Genomic DNA, 25,730 nt, shown 5'->3' with positions numbered 1-25,730 from the left:
CTGAGTCTACTCGGGTTGCTTGTCCAAGTCTTTTAAGTAGCCCTCATTGCAGGCCTCTTTTGACACACTTTTTTTTCTTCTTATTTATAGTCAATCACCAAAAACGCATCCTGAGAAATAGAGAAAGTGTACAAAATCTTCAAATCCATGGAGCGATGGCCTTTCCCGGCCTGAATTTTTGGAGTCAAGTTAGAAGGATTTATCTTAATCCAGTCATCTTGAAATAAAATAGATCACAAAGTAGTCCTAAAGCTGCTAATAGGGAACGTGTCTGGGATGCCGAGGGAACACGGCTCCGCCCTATTCCATCACTGATGGAGATTGGAGAATTTGCGAACTCTGCCAATAAGTCTGTTACCTAGCAGCCCTGGGAAAAACAATCATGACCAGTCTTGATAATGCAATCGTAGGAAGAAATGCACAGAGAGGCCTGAGACAGGTCAGAAAGATAAACTTCATAGAGCTTCAAAAAAGCTGTATATAGATATAAAAGAAATAATAAAGCAAAACAAACAAACAAAAAAAATCAGACTGTAGAAATCTTAAATTGACCTGAGATTGACGAATCATTGTAAAGACATCACCAGACATGGAAATGGTTCTTGGTGAGTCCTACAAGAGGCTTAAAGACTTGGCAATTATCCTTCATTGGTGGGACTATGGTTCAAAGCTGGGATTTCCTGGCTAAAGTTGTGTAGCGGTCCACCCTCATCATCAGGAACCAGATTTTTGGATGGGGGATTGAGTTGCTCTTCTATAATGCTGAACTCATCCAGTGGAAGGGTAGATATCTGGGTCTCATCCTGGGAGTTAGGTGGGACGTGATCTGGCTGAGAGGAGAAAAAACATCCCATTACAAAGACAATAATTGTTGCATTTTACTAACACTACCAAGGTGCTGGGCTTCTTATGAATGACATGGCTTGTCCGAGAATGAATATGCACATCTTTCAAGATGTCCTTAACATCTACAGTCTATATTCTACCCAGGGTGCCAGGAATAAGGCTTGTTTATGGCTACCAGTATGAAGCTGTACATTCATAACCAACCCCGTTTGGGCTGACAGTGGGGTTCAAACTTGAGACAGTCAGTGCTAAAAGGATGAGCCTCTACCACTTGAGGTCAAAGAATATTCCTCTAGCTAGTAGCTGTAGTAGACTCTTAACCTCATACATGAGCTAGCCACTGGCGGGGGACAAAGACCCTCTCTCTCCTAGTATGGAACGGATTAAATATTAGTGCTTAGTGGATCTATATTTTCACTGTATGGAAGGGAATTAAACATACACATCTCCCTACACATCAAGGGAAGAGGAGCGTTTTTGCAAAGTGAGACTGTCTGTAAATCCCATGATTAACGTCCAGGCAGGACCTTACCATTATTCCCTTATCCTGTTGATCCTGGGAAGGCAATGCTGGAAACAACCTTTCCAGTTCATTCATATCCAGTTGCTTCCCATTCGTGTCCAGATTGTCCCTGTCCCTCCGAGCTGCTCCGTTCAGAACCAGGCCAGTGGCGTTCCTCTGACTCCTCGGGATCTGTGGGGTCGACAGCTGTTCTTGGACGTTTTTACACATCAGCAGTCTGGAAAACCAAAATGGAAGGAAACCAAAAGTGGAGCCGCTTTCAGTACTGTGGGGCTGGGTGCACCGCGCCATTCACGTCTTACAGTGAATTCTCTGCTCATGCACAGCCTCCCAAAACAGGAGCTAGGTTCAGAGACAAGCCGACCAAGACGGTCACAATTCTAGACTTTATCTCCACCTCTCAGCTTCATGCCACCTCCCCCTGACACTGTCCACCCTTATCTGTGTGCCATGTTCTGTCGCTCCTCCTTATAACCCTTCTTTGACGCAGCTTTCAAAGCAGATCTCCCTGCCAATGGATCCACCTTGTGTTCCACCTCAGGTGTCGCCCCATGTAGTGCATTTAGTGTCCCTGTCTTTTAATAGGTGTTTTAGAGGAGGTGGGGCTGCATCGACACCAAAGACCTCTTACTAGATGTGGTCACGCAGCTCTGCTTACAATAAAGTGGGTGCCCACAACACGTCTGCATATCAGGTCTAACCCAAGACCCTTTGGAGACAATGGAAAGACGCCCATTGACTTAACTGGGTTTTGGTCAGAGCCTATGTAAGCGATTATCATAACTGCCACAGGGACGTTGTACAATCACACATAGAGGGCCAGGTGGTCCCCACAATCACCAGTGGAAGGAGAAGTGGACCACGCAGCCACAAGTGGGACCAGGGCATGATCTGCAGACTCACAAAGGAAGGTGGTCTATGAGACGACCTTGCTACTGTAATGAAAAGAGGCTGAGAACCCTTCAAAGCACTTGAGCACCATCGGTGCAAAGCAAACAGCAGCTGCGGTGCGCGAGGGAGCATCCCCCGTCCGGTGGGGTGAGAGAACTGTACCTTCCTCTGTACCCAAACATGAGGAAGAGGACACAGAATATAATGCACGTGACTCCAATGTGGATGCCAATGATGATCCCGGTGGTGGAGGTCTTGTTGTTTTGCTCCTCTTTCATGCAGTCACACGGAGGGTTCAACACTGTGAGGAGAAGCAGCGAAAAGGGCGTTAGCCACTGGGGTTTTCCGCACCCGGTGCCTAGAGATATGAGCGCCACGGCATGTGCCAGGGGCTTGGAAGCCCAGCATCAGGCCATGTTCTTGAGTAGTTCAGAGGCTGTCTCTCCTTCCCGGGCCCGGCTGTCGGAGGAAGGAGGCGACATCTCCCCAGTTTTCAGCATGGAGGCTCAAGCCACCACCTGGGGGAGGGGGTGTGCACTCAGCAGTCCCACCCTCTCCTCGCCAGTCAGCCGATAAGGAGCCTGGGACTAGGGGGCTGCTCTGTTCCCTCTGCTAACAGGACCTGGTGCAGCTCCCTCCCCATTGCCCCCCCAGGCTGAGAGCACAGAGCAGGTCGGGTGGGGGCTGACCAGCTCCAGGGGACAGTGATCCCTGCCCCCTGCCCAGCAGCAGCTCCTCCTTACCCCCCTCCTCACGCCCCCCCCTCAAAGGAGGCTCAGGTCTGGGAGAAGGGAGCTGGGGTGGGGAAAAGAGGCGTGGAAGGAGCTGCGGGCAGGGAAACAGGTGTGGAAGCACTGGCCCGGAGGGGAGGACAAGGGGGGTGCTGAGAAGTGTTTGGGGAAGGGACAGGTGGGGTGAGGGTGCTGGAGAGGTGGGGGCGGGGTGTTTGAGGGAGGGGGGTGTTTGTTGGGAGGTGAGGGGGGTGGAGGGGGTGGGTGGGAGCCTTTGGGAGAAGGGAGGGCGTTGGGGGCAAGAGAGAGAAGAAACTGGAGACTTGGAAGGGGCAGGAAGGGAGGGAGGGAACTTTGGGGGGGGCAGGAAGAACCGGGGGGGTCTACACCGTCTACGAGGGGGTGTCTCCCCACAGCTTTGCTGGCAAAGCAACTCTCCTGCTCTCCCTAACGTCCCATGACGGCAGTGGCCGCCAGTGGGGCGGGGCGGGGTGGGGGGGCCCTGCTGTCTCCTCTCAGAGCTGGCGTCCGGGCCCTGCCAGCTCCGGCTCCCCACAACCCGGCTGGTGGCACTTTGGGCTGTGGCGGAAGATGTGCTCGGTCACCGCGGCTCTCCCTTCCCTCGGGCTGGTAGCCAGAGCGTGTCCATCCGATGCCGGGTGAGGGCTGTGGGGGCGGGAGGTTGTGCCTTTCACCTGGGCCAGCGGTGGCCGACAGGCCTTCGTTGTAATGCCCCCAGATCAATCGACAGATCCCCATGGTAACAGCCAGGGCTAGCACTGGCCAAAGCTTTGGACGCCATTATTTAAGGGAATGACATGGGATCTGTATGTTATCCGCTACGCGTCACCTGCCAGTCTGCTAACATCCCAGGGCACGGACTGAGCCTATTTAACTACACGCTAAAGCCAGCGGAGGAAAGAACAGCAGCTCTGCAACGGCTCTTTCCATGACAGTGAAGTGTTTTCTCCAAACAGGCTGGCTGCATCACAACTAGCTATTTGTAGGCCAGCATATCCCCCTCTCCCTTTGTGCTGGAGGTGCTAGCAGGGCCTTTCATCTGAACTAATGCAGAAGGTTTTGCTGCAATCTAGCTGTTCTGCTACATGGTAACAAAAGCTTTCAGTCTATTCTCACGAGACAAGCAATTTTCTTTAAAAGTAGAGCCTGCATCTCTGATCTCTAATGCTGTGTTCAGATGAAAAGTGAAAGGATAACATACAATTATTTTGCCTTCCTGCCTGGGGATCTGTAAACTTTGCATTTTCTCGGTGGCAGAGGTATGGTGTGAATTACACTGGAGGAAAAACGCAGCAAGGCAGAGCGCTTTATAATCTCTTATTCAGTGGCGTCCCCAAAACCATGAAAGCTAAGGATTAGAATGGAGCGGATGGCCTTATCTATATTTCCAACAGAGATTAATATTTACTACATTAAAGGCACTGTATGAATAACAATCAGTGTTTGGAAGATATTCCCATTGGAAGTCTGGTTAAACTGACTCCCAAAGCACCAGGGTATTTTTCAACATATACAAGAGCAGAAAAGGAGTAAGCAATTAAAGATTTCCCCAAGAGGAGAATCCTCTTACCTCCAGGTAACTATAGTACTTGATGCATTCATACTCTTTCTCTCTTCCTATCAAACATATATGCCCTCCAAAGAACTAGGTTACACTGATTTGAGGCCTGATTTTCAGAGGCGCTCTGTCCCACAATTTCAGCTGAAATCAACAGAAGCTGCACATCGTCAGCGCCTCTGAATATAAGACCCAGAGAGGAGCTTGGTCTAGGTGGGGAAGAACCAGGAGAGCAGAGGTAGGGCAGCAAACACCTCCTTAACTCATCACTGCAGCTCACAAAGCATGTGCAAAACTGCCAGCTGTTTTGAGACCAGTTCTCTGCAGTGAGAACAGAGTCCTAGTAAGCAGTGAGAGATGGGAAAGCCATGTTAAATCCGGGAGGCATCTCATTCCAAAGGCGAGATAGTCTCCCATATGAAACTGGTACTGCAGTTGATCATAATCGAAACCCTATTCCTGTGCACCAGGAAGAGGAGCAAAGGTCGGGTCAAATCTGAGCTTAGTTCAGGCCCAGCTTTGTTAAGGTATTTAGCCAGTGGTCCACTCAGCACTGCAAGTTTAAATAGTGAGATGGACTTCCAATGAGACATAAGTGCTTAAGTCATTTTTTGAAAATGGGACCTAACATCTAAGTCACTTCAGGCTTGTTGCACTAAGTAGAGCAACGCCTAAATACCTTTACAAATCTGAGCCCCCGTTCCCTTGTCAGTTTAAGACAGACTCTTGGTCATTTTCTTGTTTACAGGAATTTCCTTTTTCATTTGCTTTGTTTGTTGACAGAGAGAGATTGTCTCGGAAGAAAGTGTCCGAGATTGTTAACAATCACCCCAGAAACAATGATTTGTTATCCGCTATTATCACCCACACTGCAATAAGTGTTTGGAGATTTAGAAATGCAGGACAACCATGGGCTCCTTAAACTACTATAATCAATACAATCTAATCTAATCTGCCTCATGCACCCAACACACTGGTGACTAAACCAGGTTCTGCTTTCAGTCCGAGCAGGAAAAGCCTGACTTGTTCCCCTAAGCACAATGAAGATACCCTACGTTTATATAAATGTAGGGTAAGGGCAGAATTTGTCTCTGAGTCTCTTAAGAGCCAGATTCTGACTTTGGATGCATGTTCAGAGTTCCCACTGAAGTCAGTAGGAGCTACACATATCCAGAATGAACTACCGGGATTTGATCCCTAAGAATTCAAATGCAATTTTGGTGATGAAAATGTAAGCTACGCCCTCTGTGGCAGGGATCGTCTTTTGTTCGCACAGCACCTAACACAACGGGTCCTAGTCTATGACTGGGGCTCCTGTAATACAAACAAATAATACTTGTCTGTACACCGCTGCTGCGTGTGAGCGAGAGGGAGCTCACTGGGTGTACTCTCTAACCTGGCCACCCAGCGGCATGCCCCTTTCTCCGTCTGTGGCCTGTACAACCTGAATTTAGAAGAGCAACGTCGCTATTTAATTACAGGAGCTGGGGCAAGTGTGCACATTGTTTGTGTTCAGTATCCAGAGATCAGACTGAATTGAGTCGCCAGACCCAGAGAGTTTTCCTTTCTAACAACACTGATGCTTGGAAATGGTGCTTTAGAGTGTGAGAGTTGGCAGAGTTGGCAGTTCATGCCCATATTATTGCTTCCTTTAGAAACAAAGAAGGGGGTGATGAATATGCATAAAGACAAAGCAACTGGAATTAAGCACACTAGCCACCAGAGGGCACTGCTTCTCCATGCAACCTAGCTTCAAATGTATTTGCTGTGCAGTAAAGAAAGTGATTCTTAAAGGCGATGGTTCAGAAGTAGCAGCAGATAGCACTGGAGGTGCTAAAGTAAGGCCCTCACTGTGCCTGGCTATATCATTCCTATGCTGCGACGTTTCACATAGCATACACCAGTTGGGATGATTTTGCCTCTTACCTGTTCTTTCAACAGTTTCTCGCAGGGATACAAAGCGGACCGTAGAATTTCCATCCCCATGCTGGTTATATGCCAGGAGTTTTACTTCATACACCACCAACGGGTCTATTGTAGAAAAGACAGGGCATTTCAGGTTAAATAGCTACAGTGCACTAATCTTGTCAGGAAAACAGGAACATCTCACATGCCTTGCAAAAGCCAGTCACTGTGATTAGAAGGCCCCGATCCTGCTCTCACTTAAATCAGTGGGGCAGGCTGAGGATCTAAGGGAGGGCTGGAAAACAAACCTCGCTAGGCACTCAGGATATATATTTCCGAGCTGTCATAGATTATGCTAGAGATTCTCTTATAATGACACCAACATAAAGGGGAATTTTCTTTCTGAGCTAAGCCATGGACTGTGGATAAAGCCCTCCTCTGTACTTACCCAAGTGAGTAATGTTATAAGATGTAACGTTGCCGGGCAGTAGCGTAGGGCCAGTGAAGTGGGACATGTGGACTTTACGGTAGTAGAGTTTGAATCCTTCATGCTGACCCAGTTTGATGGAAGGCTCCCACACAGCTTGGATGCTGGTGCTGTTAAGAACTTTAATAAAGAGGGAGGGCATTGCCGGCACTGAAACAGAGAGAGAGAGAGAGGTTTTTCACCCCTGGGCCGTGCCTGTGTTTGTTGTAGCCTAAACATAACCTGCAGTGCACAGAAAAAGAATGAAATCCCTGCTCGGTCGGGTAGTTGCTTAAATCAGGGGGTGCGACAGATAGATTCATTTGATGGAGAAGATGAAATTAGACTAGATCCTGGTTTAAGAGTCCTGAATTCCTTCAAGAAGTTATGCAAGTTTCAGTCTGTTTCCTGTTCTCAGCATGGCGGTTCAACAAGCGAGGAGGCTACTTTGTAGATTCTGTTGCAATTTGATTCTTGGCCCCACAGGGTCAGGTCAGGAATGCAACAGCATTGGAAGTGAATTTCCAGATTCCACTCGCCTCCCCCCAGGGCAATGGTAGCCTTTTAGAGTGATTAATCCCCGAGGGAGGGAGGAACCAGAAGGATGGAGTTAAGAGACGTCAGTCTTAAAGCAATAAGTGAAATATGCTGCAACCGGCTGAGGTCTCAGGCTTCCTGCACCGACTTGTTGTCGCTGTTCCGACAGGGTTTGCTAGTCTGGTCTCTGCTCTGCAGTGAGTCTCGGAGGCCATTACACAGAGAGGTGAATAAAGACGGCAAAGAATCAGGGATCAGAGTGAAAAACAAAGTGTTGTCAATCAAGGCAATACGTTTGTCTGCATTGTGTTGCTGCTGCCTTGCAACTAGTTTAATCATAATATTTTTGTAGGGATGCACTTACCTGGTCCCAAGGATGCACTGAGGTTGGGGGGCGGGGGAAGGGGTGGAAGGAGATGCAGGACTCCCCTTTCTTCCTTGGTTATCCCCACTTACCCATAATGCTGATGTCTATGGCCCCCCCTGGGCCTGACCCAAAGCCCAATGAAGTCAATAGAAGCCTTTCCATGGACATCAGCGGATTCTGGATCAGGCCCCTTGAGACCAGGGGAGGAGCTGCTAGGGTCAGGAGTGCTCTACTCCCACGAGGGGGCGTATCTAGTTGGGGTGGGGGCCATCCTCCAACGTATGCACTGGGCACCGCCGTATGGCTGGCACTGAGAGAGTGTAGCAAGGGCAGCTCATCAGCACGGTCCGGAGGTATTGCATCTCTTCCTGCTTTACGCAGGCCACATGCACATATATGCCACAGAGCAGTGTTTCTCAACCGTTTTGACACCAGGGACCGTCAGGGAGATCTAAGGGACCAGTGCCGGTCGTTGAGAAACACGGCCATAGAGGTAAAGGAAGATTTATGGTCAGAACATTGGGCAGGCTGACGGCTAGCCACATACCGGCCCTGCCCCCCCATTATGTGGGTGCTCTCGGGCCCTGTTCCCAACGTTCTTCCTGGCGGCTGCCGTTGGGAGTTGTCGCAGAACAGATTTTTTTCCCCACATTTGCTTCTTTTTTGAATACATCAAAGCTGGTGTTTTGAACACAAAATTAACCAGAGCAAGACCATGTACCAGGAGCAAGCCAACCCCAGGCAGCTTGGTGGCCTGAGAAGCTCTCCAGTGCTTTGGCGGGGGTCTGCAAACCCAGCTCAAGTTTCCCTGTAGGTTTTTTGAGGATGATTCAGTTTTAAAAACCAGGTGGCTGCCTATGCGATGGAAACCCCGTGCTGTGTTTTAGTCATAGAGACAGTAGGCTCACATGAGCGGGTGCCCCTCACAGAATCCAAGAGATAGTTTGGCCTGAGGTTTTCGGTAGAATTTTTTCCCCCTTCCTCTCTGTGCTCCTTTTTTTCCACATTCTTTCTTTAGACATCCCAGGTGTTGGCTCTGTCATTAACACTTCTGCTGACGTCCACAAAACTCTCTGGAGCAAATGCTCTAATCAGCTTTTGCACTATTCACGATGCAAACTGACCCACAACTGGCCAGCAGAGAATTTCCTCGTCAGAGGGGCGCTCCCTGCTGGCACCAATGGGCCCCTAACACCTGGTGTAGGGGGCATGCCAGGGGAGGGAGGAGGTGTTTTGAGGTCAGGCAGGAGGAGTGGCAGAGATCTGCTACACCATGGCAATCCTGCACGGGCTTAGGGTCCCTTACGGACCCTAACCCAGTTGTGCAGCTCACAGTCACTTCTCCAGGACATACTCCAAGAACCAGAGAGCTGGATCTAGCTCCTTATTGCCCATGCCCTTGGTGCAGAAGCAAATGTAGCTCTATGACTCTTTGGGACTAAATCTGATCTCAATGAATCCTGGTAAACAGGAACACTGGAACTGCTAACTACAAGAGGACAATATTCCATCTATAGCGGTATCCTGTGTCCGAGAGTAGCCAATATCCGATACCTCTGAAAAAGGTGTTAGTCTCTCAGAAAGTACCTAACAGCGGTGAAATTAGTATCTGATTCCACCTGGTTATCAGTCTATGCTCAAAAGAAGAAGGATTCTTAGTCATATCCTAGCTGCTGTAAGTACAGTCACTATTCTTTTTCTTAGAAATGTCTAACCATTTACTGGAGTGCTATTGTAGTCAGGTAGGTCCCAGGATATGAGAGAGACAAGGTAGGTGAGGTTATATCTTTTATTGGATATGGGTACTAGAAAGGTTCCCCAATATGCCAACCTCTTCACGGGCCACCTCGAGGAAGAATTTCTGAAAAAAGGCACCACAAGACCAACGATATACCTGAGGTACAGTGATGATATTTTCATCCTTGGACAGAAGACCTAAACACCCTCACAGATTTACACCACAACTTCGACAGCCATCAGCCATCACCCATCCATCGAACGTTCTCTAGAACTGTAGTTTTCAATCTTTTTTCATTTGCGGACCCCTAAACATTTTTGAATGGAGGTGTGGACCCCTTTGGAAATCTTATCCATAGTCTGCAGACACCCAAGGGGTCTGTGGACCACAGTTTGAAAATCACTGCTCTAAAAAACTCCCACACCAGCATCAACTTCCTGGACACGATGATTAGCTTACCCAATGGAATCTGACAAATGAGTACATACCAGAAACCCCCTGATCGCCATACTTACCTCCACAAATCCAGCAACCACCTCAGGCACACCAAAACAATCTGTTATCTACAGCCAGACTCTCAGATACCACGCAACTTGCTTTGAGGAGAAAGTCTGGAATATACATCTAAACACACTTACAACTGCCTTCACTAAGAAAGGACACTCTGCCAGAGAAGTAGATTACATCATGGCAAGGGCCACCCAAATAACCATGAGAACCTGCTTCAATACAGAAAAAAACCAACCCACTGACCGCACACACCTAGTTGTCAGCTACCACCCCACAGTGGAACCCATACAAGGTATCATCAAACAGCTGCAATTTACATTTGATGGGGACCACACCCTGAAAGAAATCTTTCGTTAACCCCTCCTCCCTCTTCTGGCCTTCAGACCTGCTAAACTTGCCAAGTTCATCATCAGAAGCAAGCTCCCCACCGACCAGGACACACCAACCCAAAGCGGCACCAGACCCTGACAGAACAACAGATGAAAAACCTGCAGACGTAGCTCCACTGCTACGCTGATCAACACCCCGCCTCTCCGCCCCCCCAACACACATTTCAAGATTCGTGTGTACAACATGTGGCTTCTCTCATCCAATGCATCAAATGTCCCAGTAAAAACTATGTGGAAGTAGCTTGAAATCTTGTACATTGCAGCAACAGAAGTTGGTCCAATAAAAGATATTATCTGAGCTATCTTGTCTCTACCATTTATTGACACTTACTGAGATATTTGTCTTGACAATATCTTTTGGGACAGTTCCACAAAGTAATTGTATACTTGAATAATAAAATAATACATTATTGATTGTAAATGTATCAGTTTTTAATTGAACTGAGTGGCATCTTATCCCGGTATTATGGAAAAGGTAAGTTTGTTTCTAAACATTAATAAAAATGATTGTGCCAGTTTGAAGCTTGACAACAGCGAATAACCTACAGTCCCAGTTTTTAACTGTCTTCTGACATTATGGTCAAAACAACATCTAGATCTGAAGGATCTGAAATTTCCCAGACACTTAACGTCTTTTTCTCACAAAAAATATGGGCATTGTGGAAAAACAAAAACTAATCGGCTGTTTGAGACATTTCTATGCAGTCACAGTAATACAGCTTCCAAAAAGGTATTCCATCTCTATTGATTCCCACTGGGATGCAATGTCAGGGCAAGCCAATGAGTTTTCCTAATGACTTGCATGTAAGTCAATAGAAAGGAACAATGAGTTGGAGTTTTCCCATTGACCTACATTAGGAAAACATCCCCACGTATATTCAGTAGAAAAGGATAAGGAAGCAGACTTCCACGTTCATTTGTATACAGATATTCCAGCTTAATCTCTGTTATCAGAAAACAACCAATTATATCAAAGTTTTCTTCTTATCAGAGTAGCATCCAGATGTGTGAGTTATTGAAATGGAAATGGAAATCTGTGTTTACCACGGCTTTGTATGTGAAAAGCAGCACGGCAACGGAGTCTGTGTATGGATCAGAACGAAACTTGTCCTGGAACGTGCCATTTCATCCAAGATATAGATATACATTTTTTAAAAAATCCAATTATGTAATTTTCCCTATAACTCTCCTTCCCTCTTGATCCCTCTAGGTCAAAATTATGGGTGGCCTGGACTCCCCTCTCTGAGGTGGGATATTTCATTCGGCCTAGGGAAAATAGCCTAATAAATTGAATCGATAGAGGATTGTGATGGACCCCATCCACTGAAGTGTGGCCTTTATTTATTGGTGTCATGTCATCACATGGCCAGCATCTGCTCATAGGGACATTTCAAAGCGATTCATCTCACCACGTGACATTTTAGCAATGGTATTTTGTCCATGGGACCAGGCATTAGAGGCCACGATTTACCTATTTATCTTTAGACTCACACTCAGTTACAAAATGTATCTTACCTATCACCTCTGAATTTGGACCAGAGAATTGAATAGAGCATAAAGCAGTCTATGCTGGTTTAACTAACAGGGGGAGGATCCAGAAGACAGCCAGGAAGCTAACAGGAGGATGTAAGAAGGTGTGCATTACGCTCCGCTCCCCATTCCCATTATACATGATATCGGGGCTGAAACGTGCTGTCCCATGAGATGACAATCTCATTCTGGAGATAAAAATGGAGCTGTGTAAAAATCATCTCGTACATGAGGGGCTTGCACGGCATAAATCCAGCGAATGGATCTATAGCTACGCCAGGACTGCACAAAACGATTCAATTCAGGTCACCCTCCTGGAGTCGATTCCTAAGCTCAGACTGGCTGATACATCGGTGCATGTGATGTTCTCTCTGCCAGAGAGAAATAACGCATCACTTCTGTGTGATGAACTCAGCATTTGGTAGCCCCGGGAATTGAAAATTTGAGCGTGTCCTTAAGTAAACAGATCTCGGCTAGCAGCCCGGGGTGCTTGGCCTCAAGCCACCTGCACAAAGCTGAAACGACAAGGGGGAAAATCTGCCTGGCCGTATCTAAATCGCTCTCCAGCTCTCCAGGACTGCGTGTGGAACAACTCACCTTAGAGACTAGCAAAACTTGGTCAGGAACAGGACATATTTAAAGAGCTGAGTAGCTAAGGACACTAGGAAATAGATTTTCAACCTCATTGCGGATGCTTCGCACTGACTCAGCAGGAATCCCATTGGTCTGGCCACTGGAGGATCTACCTTGCATAGCGGTGCATGATTGCCACAGCAGCTTCTACGCCTCCCTCCTCCCACCGGGACCAAGTGGGCATGGCCAGTGCAACTGTGCACGCTGGAAATACTTGGCCACCGGAAGGGCCCTGAGAGCCACCGACAACAGGTGTACAAATAGCGCAGCCCTAAGCTATGTCCGGTTCGGCTCGGCCACAGCCCAGTATCTGAAAGTTGAGGATCTTAGGGCGGGTCTGTGATTTAGACCATTATAGGCATAAGGGCCAGCTGCGAGGTCTGAATCTGGATTTGGATCCAGGCGTCCCTAAAGTTTAGGGAATTTAGAAGCTGGCTTTTGGCCTAGGCCAACCGATACACATTTTGCCCACGGTGCCTGTCATGTTGTCCGTGCCTTTTATAAAAAAGGGCCTGATCATTTCCAATGGCCCAAAGTGCACGAGGTGCGACCATCCTTCCATTTGCTCAGGTGTACACAATGTAGATGTACTTCTCAAGTCCCTGGCATTTTGCCACAGTAGCCTTCAGCTGGGCCAAATCTGTGAGCCCCTGAATATTTCAATATTACAGCATATGGGGTTCTCTCTCGCCCCCACAAGACGCTTCCATGGCATGCCTCACAGTGATGGGAACTGCCTTTCTAATCTGCTCACTGAGGCTCTGTACGCTGAGGACACTAAGACACAACTACACCGGCTGCCGTCTATCAACAGAAGAGCAGTGGGCACAGGTGGGGCCATGTTTTCCACTCTGGATTCCCACGTTGAGCATGCAACTGATGGCACCACAGAAGTCGGCATCTACCAAATCTGTACATACAAGCAGCCGTTTGTTGATTCCAGTGGCTTCCCAACAATCCAATCTGTGCACGAAAACGCAGGAGCTGTGCAAAAAGGAGTGTACAGGGGTTGCGTGTGCAGAAGTGGGCACGCTCCATGATAGGTTGGCTGAAAAGCTGCCCTTTGTTAGATCTTCATTGCCTGAATCATCAATGAAAATGTAGTAGTGGGGGGGAGAAATAACTTTATTATCCATTGGAGAAAGAAACACTAACATTGGCGACCCCAATTTGTGAAGAGTTGGTTTTATTTTACGGTTTCAGAGCCTTACAATTAATAAAAACCACAAGAACGTCTCTGCTTCAAAACTTGGAATATATAGTATTCATTAAAAGTTGGAATATATAGTATTCATTATATGTATGCACTTGTAGAATGCATGTGCTGTTTATAACTTCATTACACAAATAAGTGTATACAGCATGGCAGTATAGATGTATGTGTGTATATCTATGTGTGTGTGTACACACACCTGTATGTATATGTGTTTCACAGAAGTATATCTAATATATGTAAGGAGTCTCCCAGTTTACTAAGGGATGGAATACTTGTTTTCATCTTCAGTGCTGTTTGGAGTTTTCCCCAGGTCATTTCAATTTTCTTCTTGGAGTCCTCTTTAGCCGAAGATGACTAAAGGAACAGTCTTCATCCTAGAGAAATGTCAAAAAGTCCTGGAGAAAACCCTAAAAAGCATTAAAAGACAAGAATAGGAGCGTGTGCTGCTTAGACATTGTTATGAAGCACATAGTTTGAGATTTAAAATGTCACCTTTTGTTTCCATCTACGGCGTGCCCCTTTTTCTCCCCTTCTGTAATATGCCACCTCTTTATCTTGCTACCAGCAGGCTGAGCATCAGCTCTTGGAACAGATTCTGATCTCATGTATGCTATGATAAATTCGGAGTGAATACACTGAAATCAGTGGAGTTATTCTAATTTATAACAGTGTATCTCAGAGTAGGACCAAGCCTATTTCTAGGCTGGTGTCGTGCCATCTTTCCGATTCATATTATACCCACAGTATCTAACCCATCTCTTTCCCCTCTGCATGTCAATCATTCCCTCCAGTGACTGGATTGACATGGTACCTCACAATACAACCAACAGCTTCTGTGGTGGCTTTTTCAATCCTTGTGCAATTTAAATATTCATTTACAAAAAATGAAGAAACCTATGAAGAAACCTTCCCAAAATGGCCCAATATGCTGTGTCCTCCTGCATCTGCATGTAGACAGCCTGAGAACATAGGCCCAATCCTCATCTCACTCATGCTAGTGCAAAATCAGGAGTAACTCCACCAAAATCAGTGGAGTCACATTGATGTAATACTGGTTTACGGGAGCTCAGAACTGGGCTGAAGAGCCGAAGAGAAGTATTAAACTGCTGAAGTGTGAAATTCTGCTGCTGATCTAACAAATATTATATTACAATGGAGCTCAGTCTCCCCCCCCTATTTTGTTATCACACCCCTCTCTCCATTGCATGATTGCTATTCCACTTCTCAACACATTATTTATTGTGAGTGCGACGACTGGGCGTAGAGTTTACATCAGGTCCTTGCCCTGAGGAGTTTAGAATTGAAACTAGACAGACAACGTGATGAGAAATGACAACCAGTTTTGGTGTAGAGAGGGTGGAAGCATGAACAACGGAAAACAGAGCGGAAGGCTTCACTAATGACAGATAGTTACCAAGGATTCAGGTCATTTATTTGGCTTCCCACCTGGGTATTTTATTTATTTATTTATTTTCATTTTTAATAAGCCCGGGTGCAGCGAAAGATGCTGAAAGCACCAGAGTTGAGAACAGTGATAGAAAATACGACGAGAGAAGTCAGTTTGGAGGAAGGATTTGAAGGAGACAGATCTGTGTGGCTTGTTGTTATTTACCAGCATTCGTGTGTTATACATGTATTTATGGGCATCCAGATCTGAAATAAGTCCAAGACAGGGTCCAACAGCCACATCCCAGCCTGGGGCCAGCCACTAGACCGACTGTTATGGGATCTTTTCTTGTGTAAAAACTAAAAGCCAAATCCAACTCATCTCACTCTCAGAAAGCTCCCGCTGGCTTCACTGGAAGGTTGTGGATAAGGCTCACTCCCAGGTCACTTCTGCACGGCAAGCCGCATCTCCCCGCTTGGCCTTTTGGTAAATTGTCTCAGCACGTTTTGCGTTAGGAAGCAGAGAGCCCTCTTCGCTGTATGTAGCCTCGTTCTTAACGAGCTGAATTTCTTCCCCATATCACATCCTGGAAATCTCTGCCAGGTAATAATTCTGTACCGTGCTGACGTTAACTTTGAGGCTAGGAACTGCAATGGCTCGGATCTATATGGAAGTTATTGGGACAAGTATAGCTGGATCTGACAGCTTACAATGACAGTGTATGTGTTGTAAACCAGAGCAAAATGTATCTTGCTATTTTGTTTAAGATATAAATCTTGGCAAGCCTCGGCTTTGTGAGGAACAGGCAACCGCCATGCCAAAGTCGAGGATTCTGAGCCTAGCTAATACGTGTCCTACTGGTAGCGTCACCAAGTGTCACCCTTCATCTGTCCCTGAGGCAGGATGACAGAGCCATCCTGAGGGAAACGTGACAACATCAGATAAGACACTGCACATGGAATATTGTATGGAGGGGAAACAACATCTTTTTCCTGTCATGGTAACTTTAGTCAACTTTGATAGACATGCACACTCATTTCTTCTGCAGATACAGTCCTGTCCAACTTAGATCCTGTCCTGTCACTCAGATTTCACCAAAACATCCACCTAACATCCATAGGAACATGTTTCACTCTACGTAAACTTGGCTTCAATCTTATTTTCAGTGATCATCCAAGCCTAGTGCTATATGTTTTTATGGAACCGGGATGCCACAGATTCTGGTCTTGCAAGTCCTGTTTGATAGAATATTTTATCCTTGAACCAAAAACAGGTAGGTGCGGCAGAGGGGAGCTCCGTAGTGCCCATCTTCCACTGGTGTAAAGTCCATTAAAGACCCTATGTCAGTGGTGAAACTTAAAGCAGCAGCGGCTCTGTGTGGTGTTAAAACCAGGTCTGATCCTCAGAATCAGGGAAATGGAACTGGCTGCCCTGAGAGGCATATGGGAAGCAAAGCCTAGAATTTAGGGACTGTAAAAGTGGCTTAAAGCCACCTCTACTCCACCCCTTTGTTTCTCCACCAAGCGCAAGAACAGAGCAACTCAGCATCTGGGCTTTTAAAGGTATGTCTACACTGCAGTAAAAGACCCGCTGTATAGCAATGACTGGCCCAAGCTGACTTGGGTCTACATGGGTTTTTATCAGTGGAGATATACCATAAGTCTCTCCTTGTCTTCATCCCTCTCCAAAACACAAACCAAACCTGGTTTCACTGAACTTCGAAGAAGTCACAACAACATTTCTGTTCCTAGCAGACCTTTTTAGAACTGCATTTTGCAGATGAACGAGATGACAAGAGCCCCATTAAACAGCAGCAATAAAAAAAAAAAAAGAAGTGACTGAAGCTCAGTGGAGGAAGACGGGAATATTTAGCAAAGCTGACTTGTCCATTACAAATCGCAGCTCTGTGGTTAAACTTCGTCACACAAGGCGATGTTGGTTTTAAAGACAACGGGACTGTACGATGATGTCTTCAAGCTTCAGAGAGCCTGGAAATTTATTACGCTGACACAAAATACGTCAACGTGCATGTGCTGATTTAAGGTCATGATGTCAAAAAGCCCTACCCAGCCTGCCCCAACCTTGTCCAGAAAATACCAAGTTTTATGAGGCATGCGTGGCTGCTGGCTGCTGCTACTGAACTCAAAGCTCTGGGTCAAGGATTTTAAAGTTTACACCCACCTATCTCTACTTTGAAAGGAAAGCCAGGCTAAAAGGATGACTGGTTTACTCTAGGATCTGAGTAAATAACCTGGAAGGGTAACAACCCAGCACGTCCCACTGCAAGGATTTATTAGCCATTTTACTCAGATACTATAACAAATGGTCCCATCCACTGAAAGCCGAGTTAGGATCTGATCCTCCCACTTGATGTCAATGGCCCTATTTCAACTGCATCTGAATTAGGCCCTTTCTTCTCATATCAGTGATCTTTCAATTTCACATTCATAATCAGAGTGCTTTCTGGAGGGAAAACCCACCCCGCCCGTGGCCATCCACAGTCTGAAATGCTCAGCAACCTGCCGCTTCAGAAAACGCGAAACCCTGGTGCACGTTGGCAGTGACTGAAAGCTGTCGCGTCTCACGACTGTGGCCTGTGAAACAAGTCGGGTGGTTTCTGTCCAGCGTCTGTGGACAAGGGCCCCACGGCACGAAGAGAACTTTCACGTCAGGGGCACTCGCTGGCAGCCACCACAGAGAGGCCAAGGTCTGAGTAGGCCCCAGAGGTCGAACTGAAAGATACGGCGACTCCAGGTCAGGGCTTTCCGGCTGGGAGGGAAGCTTGCACTACCACAGCCCATGAGGCGCTTGTGCCGTAGATAAAGCAAGGACTTCACTCTCTGGGGCTGTTAATTCAGCTGCCTTCAGGAGAAGAACACGCACACAAAGGACGTATCCCACAGCATTCTTCAGGAATGGCTGCAGACACCGGAGCTCGTGCTGACGTTACTACAGTATTTTGGCTCCTGGAGAACACCAAGATCTTTGTTTCATGCCTAGGGGTTTAGGCCCAAATCCTCAATGGGAGTTCAGCGCCTAAATACCTTGGAGGATCGGGGCATTAGTCTCTGTCTAAAATAAGAGGTTTAAGGTTACAACGCAGGGCTGGCCTGCACCTGAGAAGTGCTGAACACTCCACCTCTCACTGGCGTCAATGGGGCCAACCAGAGGGTGACTGAGCGGGCTACTCTAATCTAGCTGGCTGCCAGCGTAGGGCTACCCTTGCCACAACCCTTTCCCTGGCCTCACTCCCTGAGCCAGGAGCCAGGAAAGTGAGTGGCATAGGAGCATCAGCTCCAAATCACCTGTGGATCCCCTCTCTGTAGGCACATGGGCTTTATTCTACCTCATCCTCCCCCTCAAGGCAGCTATGCCAGCTCACGGCAGCTGAGAATCTGGCCCAACGACCCCAAACTGAGACCCAGCGCACCGCCTGGCAAACAGCCTTTGCTTCCTTCATTAGAATCATGGAATCATTACTGTTGGAAGGGACCTCAGGAGGTATCTAGTCCAACCCCTGCTCAAAGCAGGACCAACCCCAAGTAAATCATCCCAGCCAGGGCATGTCAAGCCAGGCCTTAAAAACTTCTAAGGATAGAGATTCCACCACCTTCCTAGGTAACCATTTCCAGTGCTTCACCACCCTCCTAGTGAAAAAGTTTTTCCTAATATCCAACCTAGACCTCCCCCCCTGCAACTTGAGACCGTTGCTCCTAGTTCTGTCATCTGCCACCACTGAGACCAGCCTAGCTCCATCCTCTCTGGAACCCCACTTCAGGTAATTGAAGGCCACTATCAAATCCCTCCCTAACTCTTCTCTTCTGTAGACTAAACAAGCCCAGTTCCCTCAGCCACTCCTCATATGTCATGTGCTCCAGCCCCCTAATCATCTTTGTTGCCCTGTGCTGGACGCTCTCCAATTTGTCCACATCCTTTCTGTAGTCGGGGGCCCAAAACTGGACACAATACTCCAGCTGTGGCCTCACCAGTGCCGAATAGAGGGGAATAATCACCTTCCTCAATCTGCTGGCAATGCTCCTACTAATGCAGCCCAATGTGCCGTTAGCCTTCTTGGCAATGAGGGCACACTGCTGACTCATGTCCAGCTTCTTGTTCACTGTTACCCCCAGGTCCTTTTCTGCAGAACTGCTGCCTAGCCAGTCAGTCCCCAGTCTGTAGCTGTGCATGGGATTCTTCCATCCTCAATGCAGGACTCTGCATTTATCCTTCTTGAACCCCATCAGATTTCTTTTGGCCCAATCCTCTAATTTGTCTAGATCACTCTATCCTATCCCTGCCCTCCAGGGTATCTACCACTCCCCTTGAAAACTTAGTGTCATCTGCGAACTTGCTGAGGGTGCAATCCACCCCATCCTCCAGATCATTAATGAAGATGTTGGCATGATCCACGCATGATCTACACATGGAATTTTGGGGGGGATTCTACGCACGAGAACTCACAAAGTCAGGTCCCCACTGAAGTGATCAAAATAACTCATTCATCTTCTGGAGAAAGGTGAGTGACCAAGGGCAAGGAGAAAGGGGAACAAAAGGGCCAGGTGAGGAAGCCACTGGTATCACACAGCACAAAATATTGCAGAGGTCTCTATAGTGTATTTAGATAGGGACAGAGACAGAGAGAAAATCCACAAACATACCTCACTTGTTGCGAGAGACTCGCCTTTGGTACATTATAAACAATAAAGAGCTTTTCACCTGCAACAGGTCACATGACCAACACAGGACCAGCTACATTAAAAAAAGAAAGACCCCTCAATAACTTCCAATCACGCAACATTAGGCTGTGTAGCGTAGGGAGTCAGATAGAACATGAGCTGCTTTCGACTTGCCAGTACAATACTGCCAGGGTAAGGAAGTCCATTAGCTCCTTGTCATAAGAGGACAGGTGAATTCTATGTAACAACCTACTGCACAATACAGAACAATAAGAAGGCACGTTCTAAAATATTCAAGCGCATGTATCAACCTGGTAAATGGCCTTGCTATAGGCAGGTTTCCAAGCAGTAGATCTCTCAAGCATAGGCCTCCTTACCTTCTCCCAGCGTGCTCACCACCGTGACTTCGGAGGCTTTGCTGGCACCCCGGGAAGTGTAAGCCTTTATATAGAAGCTATAACTGGTCGAGGGCTCTAAATCCGTCACTAGCTGCTGGAAGGTGCTTTTGCTAACAGCCTCCTGGTATTCCATCTCCAGGGGGTCTGAAATGCACAAGAAAGGGAAAGCAGAGAGGCATTAGGCTTGCCTATGAGGGAATGAACGGACGGACAAACGTTGCAGCAACAGGTTACTAAGTCGTACTTTTGCATCAAAACAAGGGAGGGCGCTTGCCTGGGGCTGATTCTGCTCTCACAAAGGGAGCTGTGCCATAGACTTACTCGAGGGGAGGATCGGGCCCATATAACTTCACTTTCAGCTTCCCGCTCAAAGGAAAATACCAGAACTCGGTTCCTTATATTTAGATATTAGGCTACACGGAAGGCCTGGTGTCAACTTCTTGATATTCTGGTGACTCTTGTCTCATTTTCACTGCCCTGCATACAAAGAGTAATCCTCAGGGAGATGCGTATGACAGGGATGAGACAAACCCGATCATCTCTCTATCTAGTCATTGACATGGCCCTCCTCACCATCACGTTCAAGTGCCTAAAGAGAAGGCGCATCAGGTTTCTGTCGCATACCTGCGGCTTTCCTTATGTGCAGCACGTAACCGATGATCTCCTTGGTGTTCTGCAGAGGTTCGCGCCAGGACACCTGGATGGTGGTTGCGGAGACGGTCTCAGCTTTCACCTTCTGCGGGGGGCCAGGCAACCCATCTGCCCACAGCACTGTGAGGCGCGCGCTGGCCTGGCTGGAGCCGGCGCTGTTCTCGGCGATGCACTGGTAAATGGCTTCATCCTCTTGACTGATCCCATAGATTGTGAGAGAGCTAAAAATACAGGCAGAGGAAACACACAAGCTGTACTTAGCGTAGCACTTTCCTAGAAAGAGGAACAAAACTCTTCAAACAAAACCCTTCCCACCCGCCACCTCTCGGCCAGTCCTGATGGGTCTGAAAAGACATAATGAAAGACTGAGACCGATTTAGTGACTGTTGAAATAAATCCCATTTGGTTTCACTTTCCAGGCCAAACGAGAGATATAAAGAGGTTCCCAAGCTTGGATCTGCATGTTGATGAGTCCCTGAGGAGGAAAGCCCAGGGAGGAGGAGGAGATGGCGTTATCCTGATTTTGTAACCAGGCGGCTTATCTGTGTCTTGAATTAAAGAGATTGTGGTGGCCTCTAATTACAGTCACAAGGGAAAAGGCACGCACCAAGGGGCTACCGCAAACGGGTGGTGGAGAAAGAATGCAACACTAACAATGAAGGTCACAGTGACAAGATGGAGGACTGTAAGCAGGGAGTGAGAACGGGTTAGGGGTCGTGGTGGAGGCCAATGGAACATGAGCTCCCAGTGCAATGCTGTGGGGCTAAGAGACAAGGCAACCCTGGCGTGTACGAACAGGTGAATATCAAGGAAGGGTAGGGGGATGACGTTCGCACATCTGACTCATGTTCATCCTCTTCTCACTTGGAACCTGCCCTTTCTCAGGCCTAGTCTACATTGCCGGCGAAATTCAGCGGCAATCGACGGGAGAGACGCCAGCCACCTAGAGTAGCTTGCGTCTCTCCCTTCGACTTCCTAAATTCTAATTAGCACAGCGCCCCCACTGCGCTGCGCTGACGGGAAATGCCCTCCCGTCAATGCAGCGTTACTCTTTTTGCGGGGGTGGATTTATTGAGTCGACTTCCGGATCGATTGAGCGGGGCTCCACGGCCGCTTAAGCAAGCCCACAAAATCGATCCTGCACTGCCGAGAATGTGCCGGCAGTGCAGACATACCCTCAGTGGAGGCCCAGGCTGCCCTTCCCCCCGAAACTCAGCTGAGTTGCTTTCAGCACAACTCTTTGCCCCCGAGATAGCTGCCAGTTGTTTGCTATTTCAGCCTGGCTTCTAGAGATGTGAGTGGTGCTTCACGATCACCTGTTATCACGTGGGTGGGAAGCAATTAAAGTTCAGCGGAGTGAGTTTGGCCAGACAGCACAGGGATAGCGTGGATTTCAAGCCCAACTTTCAGTAAGATTTTAGTCCCACTAAAGAGCCTGATTCTGCAAGAAGGCAGGAGCCTCTAGAGAGGGGCTGAGCTCAGCTGGCGCCAACGTCAATGGCTGTTGAAGGTGCTCAGTGCCTGGCAGAGTTGGTCCCTAAGCTGCTTAGTCCTGTGTCTATTCACCTGATGTTAACGTGGCTAGGAAGGATCATCATAATAGCGGCCAACAATGAGCTTGCAAAGGGAAAGCACGTGAAACTGATGCCAAGTCTAATCAACCCCAGTCAGAAAGCCTTCTGGGGAGGCTGTAATTGCATTATAGCACATTAGAGCAGTCTTAGGGTAACGTTAGAATTAGCCCACTTATCCTGCGAAACTGCAGTCTCATCCTTTGCCTTTGTGGGCTGAAAAAAGCCGATCATTTCCAGCTGAAATCCAAAGCCTGTGAAGCTGGTCTCAGGTTTTCACAAAACCTCCAAGCGCATTTCTGATGCTGGTGTTGGAAAGCACGGATTTAATACTGCGATCATTTGGAGCTGCTCTCCAACCGTGCCGGGGGGGGAAGAGGGAGGATTGCTTATGTTTTAGGGGCTGTTTTTAATCACCCCCGATAAGGGGCGGGGGTGTCACTGGATACTTGCTCACAAGCATTTGAGAAGGGAAAAAAAGCCGGTCATGCTCCACCCTTCTAAAACTATGGTGGCCCTATTCATTGATGCTAGTGCCTCAGTCCTGCCGGCGTGACAAGACGGGTGTTCATTGGATCGGTGGCAATAGGGAGGATTAGACTCCATTTACACCTCAGGTTGCTGACGTGAATTGCTGCTTCAAGAACCTATGACAAGGGTCGTTTATAACGGAGACAATTTCACATCAATGGGGTGTAGCAGCTGCCCAGATTCATAGCCAAGGAGAAGCAAGTATCGTTTTAACGGGAGGGGGCGGGGGGAAGGAGGCCGCGCTTGTTAGTAGCTATTTAATGGTCAAAGCAGCATTTCAATAACTTTCAGCACTCAGACGGGGACGCAAAACTGGACAGACAATAGATGCATGCTCTGGTCTTTCAAGTGCTTATGTAAAATCGAGATTAAAATCACTGTGATCAAATGGTTATAAGAAATCACGAGTAAACATCCAAAACATCAGCCTTCAAAGCCCCTCAGTCACGGTATCCTTACAATGTTCTTTCTACTACCTAATAGGAAGCAGCAGGCTTTCACAGTGGCTCAAGAAGGTCACAAATAAAATATGTTTATAACTGCCTGAGTCCAGTTACTATTGTGTTAAAAAGAGGGAAATGGATGCTTTTGTCCAGCCTGCTAAGAAGATGTAAATTCCTGCTAAGGTCAGCATGCAAATCTATTCTATGGGAGCACACACAGGAACCGTATTTAAAGAAATAAAAGACGGTAATAGCACAAGCCACTGCTGTAAATTGTAGCTGAATTGTCGTTTCTGCTGTAAATGTTTTGGACCACAGCTAGAATACTAGAATACTTCTATATAGGGTTAACATCCATTAGCCTTACATGGAGTTACTTGAACTCATCAATGGGAGAACACAGCCCTGTATGTGTAGGAATGTAAGTAGAGTTAAAGTGAACCTCCATCCACTGAGAAATCTCACTGAATGGCCCCCACTTTATTAATACTCTAGCCCGCTGTAAATACTAAATCATCAGGGGCCAGTAATGCAGCCAGACCTGTCTGAACAGCATTCACATGGCTGATGTCAGGCCCTACCATGGAGATCTGAGTTCAAGTGCAAAAGGAATTGACGAGGGAGTTGAGGGGGTGATTCTGGTGTTCAGTCCTGGGTGGGTGAATGACTCCAGCAAACTCCTCCGGCCAGTCAAAGAAGTGCTGAGGGGATCTGGAAGAGTGTCTTCTCCCACCCTCCTCTTTAGGGGGAGGAAGGTTCCCACAAGGTAGGGTCTTGACTGGGAAGGCGTGAAAGGGAGAATAACGTGTTTACAAAAAAATCACTTCACCATGGCGGGAGAGCTACAGAGTATGGCATCTTTACGCCCTTTCTAGCTTACATTTATGGGCAAATTAGAAACCATTTATGTAGCTTAAATTTGTCTCTGCTAGAGATGAGCCCTAACCAAACGCCCAGCTCCAGCCACCCGCGCTGGGAAAGCTCACACACGGAGCTAAACCGAGTGCCTGAGCCCCGTCCCCAGCGGATGTCGTGAGATTACCTGTACATTTACATCAGCTAGGACTGGACAATGCAACCGTTTTCACTAACCCCTGAAGTGGCAGTTTAACCTGCCGTGGTCCATGGGATGTTTCTCATAATCCAACACTAACCTAGTGGTTGTATATTTTCACAGAGGACATTTTTCATTCATTATTATAGGTAAACTCTGCTTACCACCATATCACCTGCCATAGTTACCCAGTTATATTTATTGTGGTGGCCACATACATATAGCTCTATATTTATGCTTATTTCCCTGGTTGTTCTAATGAGGATTTCCTGAGCTCTGTTCAGTACATTTGGCAGGTTTTGAATGGTGGCGCGCCGGCTCATTTGTAACTTGGCAGTAATTTTCATTGGATTATAATGTCTCAGGGTTTCACTGACATTTGTGTAGTATATGTCAAAGTCTGCATGCAATAAACTATTCCTCAACCAGACACACACACACACACACACACACACTTTTGTCTGAGGGCCGTAACTAAGACATGCTCCAAATCTAACTAAATCCACATTTACTGCCAGATTGTGGCGTTTAAAAAAAACCCATCTTAATTACATTAGGATGAACGTTAGAGATAAAGAAACAATGGAGATGATTCTGATCTCAGGTACACTGGAGAAAATCAGGAGTAACTGTTGAAGTCAATGAAATTACATGGCTTTAAGTGAGGTCAGAATCAGGCGCGTTGTTTATGTCAGTAAAAAATTGTAAGTAGAAAATGTAAATTACAAATAACCCAGCACAGTCTGCTTGTATATCATAATGAATGATTCTTTTAATTGTAGCAAAATATTGGTCTTCCTACATTAAAATGTATTATTGCTGTTGAGTTAACATTCAGATTTCTGCCCTGCAAATCATCAGGACTGTAGAACATGAGCAAATGTTTAACAGTCGTCTATTTATGTCGTCGGTCTTTGTTTCCTTGGAAACATGGTAAATGGAATATGAAATGTGATGGTTTCAGATGATATGGTGATTTCAGTGAATCAAACCGTAAGCTCTCTTCATAGCCATAGGCTCAATATAGCTGATTAAATGAAAAAGGAAGGGGAGGAAAGAAGCCCCAATGTGTGGCTAAACTGTGTCAACAAGAGATGATTTCCATGAGGACAGATGGCGGAAAGGCAGGATTATGCAATTCAAAAGCTGTATTTGCAG

The 25,730-nt window shown here is 47.1% G+C and overlaps 1 protein-coding gene across 1 annotated transcript in view; it reads right to left on the bottom strand.

Moving 5' to 3' along the window:
* Positions 1 to 638: 638 nt before the first annotated feature.
* Positions 639 to 25,730, bottom strand: part of IGDCC3 (immunoglobulin superfamily DCC subclass member 3) — a 163,036-nt gene continuing 137,944 nt past the window's right edge. The window contains exons 8-14 of the mRNA XM_067556091.1: positions 20,947 to 21,194; positions 20,302 to 20,466; positions 6,924 to 7,112; positions 6,497 to 6,601; positions 2,423 to 2,561; positions 1,379 to 1,586; positions 639 to 830 (exon numbers count right to left, since the gene is read on the bottom strand). Of these exons, the coding sequence (XP_067412192.1) occupies positions 639 to 830; positions 1,379 to 1,586; positions 2,423 to 2,561; positions 6,497 to 6,601; positions 6,924 to 7,112; positions 20,302 to 20,466; positions 20,947 to 21,194 (1,246 nt within the window). The remainder of the gene's footprint in view (positions 831 to 1,378; positions 1,587 to 2,422; positions 2,562 to 6,496; positions 6,602 to 6,923; positions 7,113 to 20,301; positions 20,467 to 20,946; positions 21,195 to 25,730) is intronic.

This window comes from Emydura macquarii, unplaced genomic scaffold (genome assembly GCF_026122565.2).
Source record: "Emydura macquarii macquarii isolate MOO-44397 ecotype Brisbane River unplaced genomic scaffold, CSIRO-AGI_Emac_v2 contig_1644, whole genome shotgun sequence".
In the NCBI taxonomy this organism is placed as follows: Eukaryota; Metazoa; Chordata; order Testudines; family Chelidae; genus Emydura; species Emydura macquarii.
This window is presented reverse-complemented; position numbering and strand designations above follow the sequence as displayed.